Source organism: Falco naumanni, chromosome 1 (assembly GCF_017639655.2).
Source record: "Falco naumanni isolate bFalNau1 chromosome 1, bFalNau1.pat, whole genome shotgun sequence".
Lineage (NCBI taxonomy): Eukaryota > Metazoa > Chordata > Aves > Falconiformes > Falconidae > Falco > Falco naumanni.
This window is the reverse complement of record NC_054054.1, coordinates 118758409-118771712: the sequence shown is the minus strand read 5'-3', so window position 1 is coordinate 118771712 and position 13304 is coordinate 118758409. Positions and strand designations below refer to the sequence as shown.

The 13304-nt window shown below is 61.6% G+C and overlaps 3 protein-coding genes across 8 annotated transcripts in view; all 3 read right to left on the bottom strand.

Moving 5' to 3' along the window:
* Positions 1-5765, bottom strand: part of LOC121081734 (coiled-coil domain-containing protein 183-like) — a 10118-nt gene extending 4353 nt beyond the window's left edge. Inside the window, exons 1-4 of one of the 4 annotated variants that reach the window (XR_005825782.1) lie at positions 4014-5765; positions 3782-3886; positions 2942-3587; positions 2740-2800 (exon numbers count right to left, since the gene is read on the bottom strand). Coding sequence is in view for 1 of the 4 variants with exons in the window: in XM_040580967.1 (XP_040436901.1) it covers positions 3156-3587; positions 3782-3886; positions 4014-4193 (717 nt within the window). In the remaining 3 variants the exon portion in view is untranslated. Of the gene's footprint in view, positions 1-2705; positions 3588-3781; positions 3887-4013 lie in introns of those variants that run through there. The other 3 variants (XR_005825783.1, XR_005825779.1, XM_040580967.1) reach the window with 3 other exon arrangements.
* LOC121086175 (glutamine-rich protein 2-like) overlaps positions 1-10279 on the bottom strand; it is a 30249-nt gene extending 19970 nt beyond the window's left edge. The window contains exons 1-10 of the mRNA XM_040589583.1: positions 10199-10279; positions 8623-9343; positions 8388-8482; positions 8173-8261; positions 7896-8010; positions 7546-7725; positions 7137-7262; positions 6839-6913; positions 6386-6559; positions 6113-6228 (exon numbers count right to left, since the gene is read on the bottom strand). Coding sequence (XP_040445517.1) covers positions 6113-6228; positions 6386-6559; positions 6839-6913; positions 7137-7262; positions 7546-7725; positions 7896-8010; positions 8173-8261; positions 8388-8482; positions 8623-9343; positions 10199-10279 — 1772 coding nt within the window. The remainder of the gene's footprint in view (positions 1-6112; positions 6229-6385; positions 6560-6838; positions 6914-7136; positions 7263-7545; positions 7726-7895; positions 8011-8172; positions 8262-8387; positions 8483-8622; positions 9344-10198) is intronic.
* LOC121081723 (coiled-coil domain-containing protein 183-like) lies at positions 9963-12612 on the bottom strand. Of its 3 annotated transcripts, none has more exons than XR_005825773.1 (4): positions 11271-12612; positions 11039-11143; positions 10199-10844; positions 9983-10057 (listed from the first exon to the last, which is right to left on the bottom strand). XR_005825773.1 is itself a non-coding variant. In XM_040580948.1 (3 exons), exons 1-3 carry the CDS (start codon positions 11448-11450, stop codon positions 10413-10415), a joined length of 717 nt encoding a protein of 238 aa, XP_040436882.1. In that variant the 5' UTR covers positions 11451-12612; the 3' UTR covers positions 9963-10412. The 3 variants fall into 3 exon arrangements, 1 of the variants encoding a protein (XP_040436882.1); XR_005825777.1 differs by having other exon boundaries at positions 9983-10054; XM_040580948.1 differs by having other exon boundaries at positions 9963-10844.
* Positions 12613-13304: the final 692 nt, after the last annotated feature.

Below are 13304 nucleotides of genomic sequence, written 5' to 3'. Positions count from 1 at the left end.
TGCCTGGAAAAAAAGCTCCACCTCTACTGGGCACCGGAGGTCTGCCCAGGGAGCAGGGCAAGTGGGGTGCCTAGCTGCGGCCGCAGGGACTCACTTCTAATCCCAGCTGGCCGCAGGCTCGCCGGTGCCCAGCTTCAGTGCATCAGGCTTCTTTCCTTCCTGCTCCTGCTGGAAAGGCGCCAATTTGAGGGGCAGCAAGGGGCCCCCCCACAACACAGCAAAGCACAACCAGCCGGGGGTGTCCCAGCAGCCCCCTCCCAAGCCCACCATGCCAGCAATCTCCCTACCTGGCTCCTCCCCGGCAGCTGCCGCGCCACCTTGCCCGCTGCCTGCAAGTTCACCTGCTCCTGGAGCTTCTGGTAGCACCGCAGGAGCTGCCCCAGCTGCCCACTGGCGTTCATGTTGCAGTCGGGGCACACTGCCTGCTCCTGCCCCACGCCCCTCTCCATCGCCTTCAGCTTGTCCAGCTGCAGCAAAGGGAGAAGGAACGGGCTCTGAGGTGGGTGGATGCAGCCAACAAACCCAGGTGCCACGCAGACATGTTGGCCCCATCCTGCCAAGGGATACAGCCGGCAACCATGCCAGGACCACCCCACGGAGCCAGCGGGCAGTGGGAATGCTCCCCCTGGACCTCACCTGCTCCTGCAGCTGGGCAGCCACCTCTGTCACCCTCTGCTCCAACGTGGCCTCTCTTGCGAGCTGCTGCTCCCTCAGCTCCCTCATTTCCTGCTGTAGCTCCCGCACCATGGTCCTGGCCAGTGAGACATGGGCACGGGCAGGGTTAGCGTCCATGGGCTGCCTGGGGGGTGGCCCTTGCCCCCAAACCGGGATGTTCCCAGCCGCCAGGATCCCTTGCAGCCCCCACCCACACACCACCCCCCCGAGGCACAAAACCCTCTCCCATCCTTTTACCCCAGGTGCAGTGTAGTCTCCTTGTCATCCTCTTGGCAGGCAGATCCAGCCTCCTGCAGCTTTTTGAAGCACATCCTCCAGCTGCCTGATCTGGGAATGGCAGCGGTACCAGAGTCAGAGCACAGCCCCCCATGTTGTCCCAGCACGCAGGCCCTTCGGCTGCCCCTTCCCTGCCCCCCATCCCCAGAGCCCCATCAGGGACTGCTGCGGGCTCACCTTCCCCTTCTCGCCCTGCAGGTCACCAGCCAGCCCCTGCAGGGAGGACTTCTGGTCCTGGAGGTCTGCCAGGACGCTGCTGATGCTCTCCTTGCCTAGAGGGATGTGATCCAAGGGGACATGCTCTCAGTGAGTGGGGTCTTGCCCTTGGGGTGGCCCCATGCCACTCCATGTACTCCTTGCCCAGGCTGGCCCCCATGCCAAATGCTCCCCACCAGCCCTCCCAGGGCTCCCACCTTCCTTCAGGAAGAGCAGGCTCAGCTTCTCAACCTCCCCATGTCCTGCCTTGGTGGCTTCCAGCTGGGCCACCTGCTCCTTCGGGCTTGTGTAGAGGAGGTCCAGCTGTCCAACCTGGCGTAGAGCCTCTGCTGTGTCCACAGAGTGGTCAGAGTGGGAACCCATCGCTGGCTCTTGCAAGGGGGACACAACGTTGAGGGGCATCTCTAAGCCCTGGGCTGTTGCCCAGGAGGTCTCTGGGGCTGGCTGTCCGACCCTGGCAGGCTGCATGCTGGGTGCAGCCACGGGACCTGCAGCATCAACTTGCATCCCCTGAGCAAAGCCAGTGGCCTCAGGGGACACCTCCGTTGCACTCTGAGGGCTGGGGTCCGTGCAGAGGGGGCCTGGCTGAACCTCTGCTCCTCTGCCCTGGGTCCCTTGAAGTGCTGGCTGCATCTCCAAGGAGGCAGTCTGGGTGCTGGAGGCCTCTGGTTGCACCCCTGCAAGAGTGGCCTGGATCCCAGGGGACTCTGGCTGTGTCCCCGGGGAGGTGGTGCTCCCATCAGAAGTCCTTGCTTGATCAGAGGGAGCACCTGCCCACTTCTGAGGGCTCCCCTTGGTGGTGCTGGGGGCAGGCTGTGTCCCTGGCTCCTTCGGCCCCAGCGCTGAGCTCGCTCCATGCAGCGTGTCCACAGCTGAAGCCTGGGGCTCAGCAGGGGCAGACTGGCCCCCAGTGCCTTCCTGGGAAGAGGCAGGAATGGGGAGCAGGTTTATGGGCAGAAATGCAGCAGCACGGGCAGACCCACAGCCCCCCTGCCCTGTCCCCAACCCCTCCCCCCCCTTCACCAAGCCAAACCCAAGTACTCCACGAGAGCCCAAAGGCAAAGTGCACACCCCACGGACACCCCCCGAGCTCCCACAACCACAGCCCCTCCCCAGCCGTTTCAGGAGCAGCAGCCCCAGTCCAGATTTGGGAGCCAGGGGCTGTTGGGGGACATGGGTGCAGCCGGCCCCTCAAGGAGGTACCAGCACCCACTGGATTTCCCCACCAGCCTAAACACAGCCCTTTGCTGAGCAGAACATGCTCAGAAAGTGCACGTCGGGCCAGCCAAGGAGCTGCCCGCACTCTGCCGATGCCAGGTCCTGCCTGACAAGGGATGCGCAGGGCAGACAAGTGCTGGGCAGACCTCTGCAGAGGCCCTGGGGGTGCAGCAGCTGGAGGCGCTGGGGACCGCGCTCCTGCGGAGAGGATGCCCCAGCACTCGCCACCAGCAGACCTCGGCCACCTCCTCCTCCTCCTCTTTCTCCTGCTTTGCTGCCCAGCAGGCAACCCTCCAACACCTCCCAGCACACCATGCCCGCGTCCCACCGCCCTGCACCCCGCCAGGCACTCACCCACGAGCTGGTCCTGTGAGGCCGGGGTCGGGGAGTCCACGGTGAGCTCGTGCCTCTCCTGCTGCAAGGATGTGCATTGTCACCCCCCACGCTGCTGACAGCCGGGGGGAGCTGGCCCTGCAGGCCCCCGACCCGTGGGGGGCCCGGCACCGATGCCTGCCGTCTGCCCACAGCCTGGCCTGTGCCGGGACCCCCAGCTCACCGCTCTCAGGTGCCTTTGGTACACGTCCTTCCGCCACCCTGTGTCTACAGAGACCTCCTGGGTGGCCCGGGAGCGGTACATGCGCGCTCTCTCCGCAAGGATCCGGCTGCGCGTCCTGTTTGCGTCCTTCTGGAGCGTGTCAGAGAAGGGAGAAGTGGCTGTCAGAGCTGGAACGGACCTTTGGCAGCCAGCTGAACTTGTGGGATGGCCAGGGTCAGCAATGACCAGCCCCGTCGCCAAGTAGACAGGCTGGGAAGGATAGTGGGCAAGGAGGGCTGGCGGGTGGAGCGTGCTGCCTTCGCCGTAGCTGGGGCTTCGGGCAGGCTGTCCCCAGCCCCAGGGCAGCCCGGCCCAAGAGCGACACCCGCGAGGAGCTATGGAGCCATCGGGGCGCTGTGGGCAAGCCCAGCTCCGGCTCTTTTGCTCTTGGTTGAAGGCACACCCAGCAGCTCCGGGGCACATGGTGCCGTCGGTGGGCTCTGGAGGGTGGAAAAGGGCCCCGAGGTGCCCCTGGCCACCTCACCTTGGCTCTGTCAGCGGCTTTGCAGGCCTTCAAGGCCATGAGATCCATGTCCTGAAGCTCCCTACCATACAGCTCGGCCACCTTGCACAGGAGGTCCAGGTGCGGAGGCAGGTGGGCCAGCTCCTGGGACACAGGGAGCCACAGCACGTCACCCCAGTGAGCCCCAGGGGTCCCCCGTGCTGTGACAGCAGATGGAGGGGAGCAGGAGGACCTCTTTGATCTGGGAGGGGGGCGTCCCACCAGCGTTGCCCCTGGGGCACCTCCTTGTCTCTGCTGGGGGAGCAGGTGGCACGATGGCACGGTGGGGAGGAGCTCACCTTCCTCAGGACATCCCGCACCGCCAGGTACAGGGCGGTCACCTTCTGTCCAGTGTGGACTTTGAGGAGCACCTTCTCAATGTTTTTCTCCAGCTGGCAAATGGCCTGGGGCAGAGGTGGGGGGGTACAGGGGGTGACCCCGCATGCCGAGCCCAGAGGCCAGCCGGGGGGTGCAGGGGCTGGATTAGAGCCCTCTGCAGGTGCTGCCAGCCCAGGAGGGGGTCCCAGGTACCTGCGCCTGTGCCTGCTGCCGCTTGTCAGGCATCGCAGCATCCTGCAGCTGCTGCAGCCGCCTCTGCAGCTCCTCCCGCACTTGTCTCCGCTGCCTCACCTGGCGCAGCAGCATGTTGCAGGTGTTCACCCGTTCATAGGTGTCGGCCTGGAGCTTCTCCTGGGCCACCTGGATGGGCATGCGAGCATTCAGCAGGCTGGAGGCAGAGCTTGCTGGGCGCCCGCGGCACAAGGGGGTCGTGCCTGCAAAACTGCCCCCAGGGTGGAGCTGGGGACACCGGCCTTAGGGGCGCTGCCTAACTGAGACCCAGGGCTGGGCGTCAATACGGTTGCACAGACATTCCTGGGAAGCAGACACACTGAGAGCGGTGCTTGCCCCTGAGCAGAATGGGCAGGCGAGCTCTGCTGTCCAGAGGTGACTGAGCAGAGGGCCAAAGTCATGCCGCAGTCCTGAGAAGAGCGTCAGTCAGCTCGACAAAACCAGCCTACTGCGAGAAGGACCCTGCCTAACCTATTCATTTCAAATATTCACCAGAGGACGATACAGCGTAACAGGAAGCTCTTTTTGACCTGTGTTGTGAAATTGCTTGGAGGGGGGAATGACAGATCTAATATCATAACAAGGAATTCTTTTTGTGTTCCTCACGCTTCCCTGGTAGCCATGTGAAGGACACAACCCAAGTTCTGCTGCCTGCTTCGGTGAGAAAAGTAGCTGTTTGCTTTTGCAGCCGTACAGAGCCAAAATGCTCCATGGATCCACCCAGGCAGAGCTCCCCTGGAGAAGTTGCCAGCAAGGACTTCTCTTGGTGGTTCTCATCCTATCCTCGTAGCCATGTGAAGGACACCGCAGAAGTTCTGCTACCTGCTTTCTGGCGTGAGAAAAGTACATGCTCACTTTGGCACTCGTACAAAGCCAAAATGCTCCACGGAACCACCCAGGCACAGCTCCCCTGGAGAAGGTGCCGGTGTTGTAAAATTGCTTGGAGGGGGGAATGACAGATCTAAGACTGTAACGACCCTATAGGGAAAAATGCAATTGCCACTTTCGAATGGTTGGCATGCACAGAACCTACATCGCCACCGTTCCCTAAAGCCATACCAACTGCTATCCTAGAGCAGCGGAGGGTGGAGCGTGTTACTTACCCCCTGTTTAATTCAGTGTTTGATTTGCTTAGTAATTTGGGGGGTTGTTACTTATCCCCTGTTTAATTCAATGCTTTATTTGATTGATACTATCAGCGATACAGAGTATGCAACCAGAACTAAGGAACGACTACAAGGCAAAAAGTTTTATTGAATTGGAAGCTAAGGCATGAATCAATGAGAGAAACAAAAAGAAAAGGGGGGACTGTGCTAAACACAGTCGTGATTCATGTCAAAATAGAATACAGCGTGGTAATCGCTGTACCGTGTGTAAATGTAAAATAGCTTGTGGCCATTATAACCTGCGTGACAATTGTAATGAACAGGCGCGTGTGCTTCTCCTTTGAGACAACGTAAAAGCTCCCCCTTCCCCTGAGGTAACCGCTCCTGAGAAAAGGCCGAGGGGGACAAAGAGAGCACGCGCCAGGGAAAGGCCGCCAAGGGAGACAAAGACCCGGAAACTCTCCGAAGGGCGCCAACGAGGAGCCAATAGGAGGAGAAGGCGTACCCTAACGACCCAATGGAGAAAGAGCAGGACGAACTTCCGGCGAGAAGTGATTGGTCACGGTGCTGGTATAAAAGACGCCGCTTTTGGGGCTCAGCCGTGCCTGTGGGGACACAAAAGGGATGGTGAGAGCTCCTGGGGGGGGGCACAGCCCTGCCAACACGCAAGCAGGCAGCTGGCGGGCAGCAGCAGGGTGCTGGGCACTTGGCTGTAGTGAGTTACGGTGTCTGGCAGGGGACAGCGGCTTCTGAGCCTGCTGGGTCCCCTACCAGCCCAGTAAGGTCCCAGCCTGCTGGCTGCTTACAAAAGAAAGGGGCTACGGTGGGGAGAGCAGCTGGTTGTGGGCTCCTGCCTGGAAAAAAGCTCCACCTCATACTGGGCACCGGAGGATCTGCCCGAGGGAACAGGGCAAGTGCTGTCCCCAAAGCCATTGCCGGCCCCATCGCACTCACTTCTTAATCCCAGCTCCGCCGTCAGGCATCGCCAGTAGCCTCTCCTTGAGCTGCTTCAGGCTTCTCTTCCAGTTCTCTAGCTCCCGCTGGAAAGGCCCCAGCTCCAGGCGGTCCAGCTGTGGGGACACACACACCCTCAGCCAGCTGCCCTGGCACGAGACGTCATGGTCCCCAGGGAAAAGGCAGCAGCAGGGATCCTCACAGGGATGCTGCCTTAGGCTGCCAAACCCTGGAGGTGACAGCTTTGCACCGCAAAGATGAGCCACCCCTCACCTTGGAGTCCATCTCTTCACGGAGCTCACTGAGCTGCTGCTGGACCTCCTGCCAGCCCTGCCCCTGGCCTGTCACCTGGCTCCGCACCTCCTCTATGGCCTCGTACAGTCGCTCTATGTTGGACTCAAACTGCGTGCAGTTGACTTTGCCGGCCAGGGCAGCTTTGTCTGCTTTCTGGCAACAGAAAGAGGCAGGAGTGGGGTGGGGAAAGGATGGAGGTACAACGGGCAGGGCCAGCCTGTGTCAGGGGATAAGGGAGAAGTGCTCCTGTGGGGCCCTGCTCACCCCATCACCCCCGTGGGGTCAGACCCACCAGCCAAAGAGACCCACGGAGAGACAGAGGGACCTGCAGCCGCTCTGGAAATCCTCCCTCCCCCAGGCCAGTTCTAATGCCCCCACCCCAAGTGACAAGGAGCATCTATCACCCTGCCCAGGACCCCCTCAAGACCGTACCACTTCCAGTTCCAGCGCCAGGTCTTCCTTCGCAGCTTTGTCCCTCTGCAGTCTTTCCACGGACTGGAACAGAACCTTCCAACACAGAAAGCACCCTATGACACCATGGCCGGGTTGGAGCTGCCTCCCGGCCAGCCCAGCACTCCCGACTCCTCCCCATCCCCCAAAAACCTCTGGCAGAGGTACTTTGCCCCTCCACAGGGCTGCCAGCAGGCTGGCAGGGACACATCCTTTGTGGGCCCCAGCTGGGGGGCTGCCTGGAGGATGCTCTGACCCCTCAGGGGTTGCAGCCACCTACCTCTAGGTCTCCCTGCTTCCGCTGACAGTCAGCTACAAGATTCCCTGTGACGCGGCTCAGTCTGTCACAGTCCTCTTGGGTCTGTTTGACATTGGCCTGGATGTGCTCCAGCAGCCCCTTGTCCTGCTTCAGGGAGCAAGACAACAAGGTGGTGCTGTACTGGGGGGCGGGGCAGGGGGGGGGTCTAGCTGCCCGCAGGGACTAGAGCCAGGGTATTCGGCCGGTGGCCGCAGGCTCTCAGTGCCAGCAGGACATTTGCATCAAGCCTTTCATTTCCTTCCATGCTGCTGACTCATCCACGCCAATTTGAGGGGCAGCAAGGGGCCCCCCCACAACACAGCAAAGCACAACCAGCCGGGGGTGTCCCAGCAGCCCCCTCCCAAGCCCACCATGCCAGCAATCTCCCTACCTGGCTCCTCCCCGGCAGCTGCCGCGCCACCTTGCCCGCTGCCTGCAAGTTCACCTGCTCCTGGAGCTTCTGGTAGCACCGCAGGAGCTGCCCCAGCTGCCCACTGGCGTTCATGTTGCAGTCGGGGCACACTGCCTGCTCCTGCCCCACGCCCCTCTCCATCGCCTTCAGCTTGTCCAGCTGCAGCAAAGGGAGAAGGAACGGGCTCTGAGGTGGGATGGATGCAGCCAACAAACCCAGGTGCCACGCAGACATGTTGGCCCCATCCTGCCAAGGGATACAGCCGGCAACCATGCCAGGACCACCCCACGGAGCCAGCGGGCAGTGGGAATGCTCCCCCTGGACCTCACCTGCTCCTGCAGCTGGGCAGCCACCTCTGTCACCCTCTGCTCCAACGTGGCCTCTCTTGCGAGCTGCTGCTCCCTCAGCTCCCTCATTTCCTGCTGTAGCTCCCGCACCATGGTCCTGGCCAGTGAGACATGGGCACGGGCAGGGTTAGCGTCCATGGGGCTGCCTGGGGGGTGGCCCTTGCCCCCAAACCGGGATGTTCCCAGCCGCCAGGATCCCTTGCAGCCCCCCCCCACACCCCCCCCCCCCGAGGCACAAAACCCTCTCCCATCCTTTTACCCCAGGTGCAGTGTAGTCTCCTTGTCATCCTCTTGGCAGGCAGATCCAGCCTCCTGCAGCTTTTGAAGCACATCCTCCAGCTGCCTGATCTGGGAATGGCAGCGGTACCAGAGTCAGAGCACAGCCCCCCATGTTGTCCCAGCACGCAGGCCCTTCGGCTGCCCCTTCCCTGCCCCCCATCCCCAGAGCCCCATCAGGGACTGCTGCGGGCTCACCTTCCCCTTCTCGCCCTGCAGGTCACCAGCCAGCCCCTGCAGGGAGGACTTCTGGTCCTGGAGGTCTGCCAGGACGCTGCTGATGCTCTCCTTGCCTAGAGGGATGTGATCCAAGGGGACATGCTCTCAGTGAGTGGGGTCTTGCCCTTGGGGTGGCCCCATGCCACTCCATGTACTCCTTGCCCAGGCTGGCCCCATGCCAAATGCTCCCCACCAGCCCTCCCAGGGCTCCCACCTTCCTTCAGGAAGAGCAGGCTCAGCTTCTCAACCTCCCCATGTCCTGCCTTGGTGGCTTCCAGCTGGGCCACCTGCTCCTTCGGGCTTGTGTAGAGGAGGTCCAGCTGTCCAACCTGGCGTAGAGCCTCTGCTGTGTCCACAGAGTGGTCAGAGTGGGAACCCATCGCTGGCTCTTGCAAGGGGGACACAACGTTGAGGGGCATCTCTAAGCCCTGGGCTGTTGCCCAGGAGGTCTCTGGGGCTGGCTGTCCGACCCTGGCAGGCTGCATGCTGGGTGCAGCCACGGGACCTGCAGCATCAACTTGCATCCCCTGAGCAAAGCCAGTGGCCTCAGGGGACACCTCCGTTGCACTCTGAGGGCTGGGGTCCGTGCAGAGGGGGCCTGGCTGAACCTCTGCTCCTCTGCCCTGGGTCCCTTGAAGTGCTGGCTGCATCTCCAAGGAGGCAGTCTGGGTGCTGGAGGCCTCTGGTTGCACCCCTGCAAGAGTGGCCTGGATCCCAGGGGACTCTGGCTGTGTCCCCGGGGAGGTGGTGCTCCCATCAGAAGTCCTTGCTTGATCAGAGGGAGCACCTGCCCACTTCTGAGGGCTCCCCTTGGTGGTGCTGGGGGCAGGCTGTGTCCATGGCTCCTTCGGCCCCAGCGCTGAGCTCGCTCCATGCAGCGTGTCCACAGCTGAAGCCTGGGGCTCAGCAGGGGCAGACTGGCCCCCAGTGCCTTCCTGGGAAGAGGCAGGAATGGGGAGCAGGTTTATGGGCAGAAATGCAGCAGCACGGGCAGACCCACAGCCCCCCTGCCCTGTCCCCAATCCCTCCCCCCCTTCACCAAGCCAAACCCAAGTACTCCACGAGAGCCCAAAGGCAAAGTGCACACCCCACGGACACCCCCCGAGCTCCCACAACCACAGCCCCTCCCCAGCCGTTTCAGGAGCAGCAGCCCCAGTCCAGATTTGGGAGCCAGGGGCTGTTGGGGGACATGGGTGCAGCCGGCCCCTCAAGGAGGTACCAGCACCCACTGGATTTCCCCACCAGCCTAAACACAGCCCTTTGCTGAGCAGAACATGCTCAGAAAGTGCACGTCGGGCCAGCCAAGGAGCTGCCCGCACTCTGCCGATGCCAGGTCCTGCCTGACAAGGGATGCGCAGGGCAGACAAGTGCTGGGCAGACCTCTGCAGAGGCCCTGGGGGTGCAGCAGCTGGAGGCGCTGGGGACCGCGCTCCTGCGGAGAGGATGCCCCAGCACTCGCCACCAGCAGACCTCGGCCACCTCCTCCTCCTCCTCTTTCTCCTGCTTTGCTGCCCAGCAGGCAACCCTCCAACACCTCCCAGCACACCATGCCCGCGTCCCACCGCCCTGCACCCCGCCAGGCACTCACCCACGAGCTGGTCCTGTGAGGCCGGGGTCGGGGAGTCCACGGTGAGCTCGTGCCTCTCCTGCTGCAAGGATGTGCATTGTCACCCCCCACGCTGCTGACAGCCGGGGGGAGCTGGCCCTGCAGGCCCCCGACCCGTGGGGGGCCCGGCACCGATGCCTGCCGTCTGCCCACAGCCTGGCCTGTGCCGGGACCCCCAGCTCACCGCTCTCAGGTGCCTTTGGTACACGTCCTTCCGCCACCCTGTGTCTACAGAGACCTCCTGGGTGGCCCGGGAGCGGTACATGCGCGCTCTCTCCGCAAGGATCCGGCTGCGCGTCCTGTTTGCGTCCTTCTGGAGCGTGTCAGAGAAGGGAGAAGTGGCTGTCAGAGCTGGAACGGACCTTTGGCAGCCAGCTGAACTTGTGGGATGGCCAGGGTCAGCAATGACCAGCCCCGTCGCCAAGTAGACAGGCTGGGAAGGATAGTGGGCAAGGAGGGCTGGCGGGTGGAGCGTGCTGCCTTCGCCGTAGCTGGGGCTTCGGGCAGGCTGTCCCCAGCCCCAGGGCAGCCCGGCCCAAGAGCGACACCCGCGAGGAGCTATGGAGCCATCGGGGCGCTGTGGGCAAGCCCAGCTCCGGCTCTTTTGCTCTTGGTTGAAGGCACACCCAGCAGCTCCGGGGCACATGGTGCCGTCGGTGGGCTCTGGAGGGTGGAAAAGGGCCCCGAGGTGCCCCTGGCCACCTCACCTTGGCTCTGTCAGCGGCTTTGCAGGCCTTCAAGGCCATGAGATCCATGTCCTGAAGCTCCCTACCATACAGCTCGGCCACCTTGCACAGGAGGTCCAGGTGCGGAGGCAGGTGGGCCAGCTCCTGGGACACAGGGAGCCACAGCACGTCACCCCAGTGAGCCCCAGGGGTCCCCCGTGCTGTGACAGCAGATGGAGGGGAGCAGGAGGACCTCTTTGATCTGGGAGGGGGGCGTCCCACCAGCGTTGCCCCTGGGGCACCTCCTTGTCTCTGCTGGGGGAGCAGGTGGCACGATGGCACGGTGGGGAGGAGCTCACCTTCCTCAGGACATCCCGCACCGCCAGGTACAGGGCGGTCACCTTCTGTCCAGTGTGGACTTTGAGGAGCACCTTCTCAATGTTTTTCTCCAGCTGGCAAATGGCCTGGGGCAGAGGTGGGGGGGTACAGGGGGTGACCCCGCATGCCGAGCCCAGAGGCCAGCCGGGGGGTGCAGGGGCTGGATTAGAGCCCTCTGCAGGTGCTGCCAGCCCAGGAGGGGGTCCCAGGTACCTGCGCCTGTGCCTGCTGCCGCTTGTCAGGCATCGCAGCATCCTGCAGCTGCTGCAGCCGCCTCTGCAGCTCCTCCCGCACTTGTCTCCGCTGCCTCACCTGGCGCAGCAGCATGTTGCAGGTGTTCACCCGTTCATAGGTGTCGGCCTGGAGCTTCTCCTGGGCCACCTGGATGGGCATGCGAGCATTCAGCAGGCTGGAGGCAGAGCTTGCTGGGCGCCCGCGGCACAAGGGGGTCGTGCCTGCAAAACTGCCCCCAGGGTGGAGCTGGGGACACCGGCCTTAGGGGCGCTGCCTAACTGAGACCCAGGGCTGGGCGTCAATACGGTTGCACAGACATTCCTGGGAAGCAGACACACTGAGAGCGGTGCTTGCCCCTGAGCAGAATGGGCAGGCGAGCTCTGCTGTCCAGAGGTGACTGAGCAGAGGGCCAAAGTCATGCCGCAGTCCTGAGAAGAGCGTCAGTCAGCTCGACAAAACCAGCCTACTGCGAGAAGGACCCTGCCTAACCTATTCATTTCAAATATTCACCAGAGGACGATACAGCGTAACAGGAAGCTCTTTTTGACCTGTGTTGTGAAATTGCTTGGAGGGGGGAATGACAGATCTAATATCATAACAAGGAATTCTTTTTGTGTTCCTCACGCTTCCCTGGTAGCCATGTGAAGGACACAACCCAAGTTCTGCTGCCTGCTTCGGTGAGAAAAGTAGCTGTTTGCTTTTGCAGCCGTACAGAGCCAAAATGCTCCATGGATCCACCCAGGCAGAGCTCCCCTGGAGAAGTTGCCAGCAAGGACTTCTCTTGGTGGTTCTCATCCTATCCTCGTAGCCATGTGAAGGACACCGCAGAAGTTCTGCTACCTGCTTTCTGGCGTGAGAAAAGTACATGCTCACTTTGGCACTCGTACAAAGCCAAAATGCTCCACGGAACCACCCAGGCACAGCTCCCCTGGAGAAGGTGCCGGTGTTGTAAAATTGCTTGGAGGGGGGAATGACAGATCTAAGACTGTAACGACCCTATAGGGAAAAATGCAATTGCCACTTTCGAATGGTTGGCATGCACAGAACCTACATCGCCACCGTTCCCTAAAGCCATACCAACTGCTATCCTAGAGCAGCGGAGGGTGGAGCGTGTTACTTACCCCCTGTTTAATTCAGTGTTTGATTTGCTTAGTAATTTGGGGGGTTGTTACTTATCCCCTGTTTAATTCAATGCTTTATTTGATTGATACTATCAGCGATACAGAGTATGCAACCAGAACTAAGGAACGACTACAAGGCAAAAAGTTTTATTGAATTGGAAGCTAAGGCATGAATCAATGAGAGAAACAAAAAGAAAAGGGGGGGACTGTGCTAAACACAGTCGTGATTCATGTCAAAATAGAATACAGCGTGGTAATCGTTGTACCGTGTGTAAATGTAAAATAGCTTGTGGCCATTATAACCTGCGTGACAATTGTAATGAACAGGCGCGTGTGCTTCTCCTTTGAGACAACGTAAAAGCTCCCCCTTCCCCTGAGGTAACCGCTCCTGAGAAAAGGCCGAGGGGGACAAAGAGAGCACGCGCCAGGGAAAGGCCGCCAAGGGAGACAAAGACCCGGAAACTCTCCGAAGGGCGCCAACGAGGAGCCAATAGGAGGAGAAGGCGTACCCTAACGACCCAATGGAGAAAGAGCAGGACGAACTTCCGGCGAGAAGTGATTGGTCACGGTGCTGGTATAAAAGACGCCGCTTTTGGGGCTCAGCCGTGCCTGTGGGGACACAAAAGGGATGGTGAGAGCTCCTGGGGGGGGGCACAGCCCTGCCAACACGCAAGCAGGCAGCTGGCGGGCAGCAGCAGGGTGCTGGGCACTTGGCTGTAGTGAGTTACGGTGTCTGGCAGGGGACAGCGGCTTCTGAGCCTGCTGGGTCCCCTACCAGCCCAGTAAGGTCCCAGCCTGCTGGCTGCTTACAAAAGAAAGGGGCTACGGTGGGGAGAGCAGCTGGTTGTGGGCTCCTGCCTGGAAAAAAGCTCCACCTCATACTGGGCACCGG

What these genes read in the sequence shown, in the direction of transcription:
- LOC121081723 (XM_040580948.1), bottom strand. Translation starts at nt 11,450, where the DNA reads ATGCCCATCCAGGTGGCCCAGGAGAAGCTCCAGGCCGACACCTATGAA. An exon ending in GGCAGCAGGCACAGGCGCAG is followed by an intron (nt 11,144 to 11,270) that starts GTACCTGGGACC and finishes CCTCTGCCCCAG; the next exon opens with GCCATTTGCCAGCTGGAGAA. An exon ending in TGCGGGATGTCCTGAGGAAG is followed by an intron (nt 10,845 to 11,038) that starts GTGAGCTCCTCC and finishes CCTGTGTCCCAG; the next exon opens with GAGCTGGCCCACCTGCCTCC.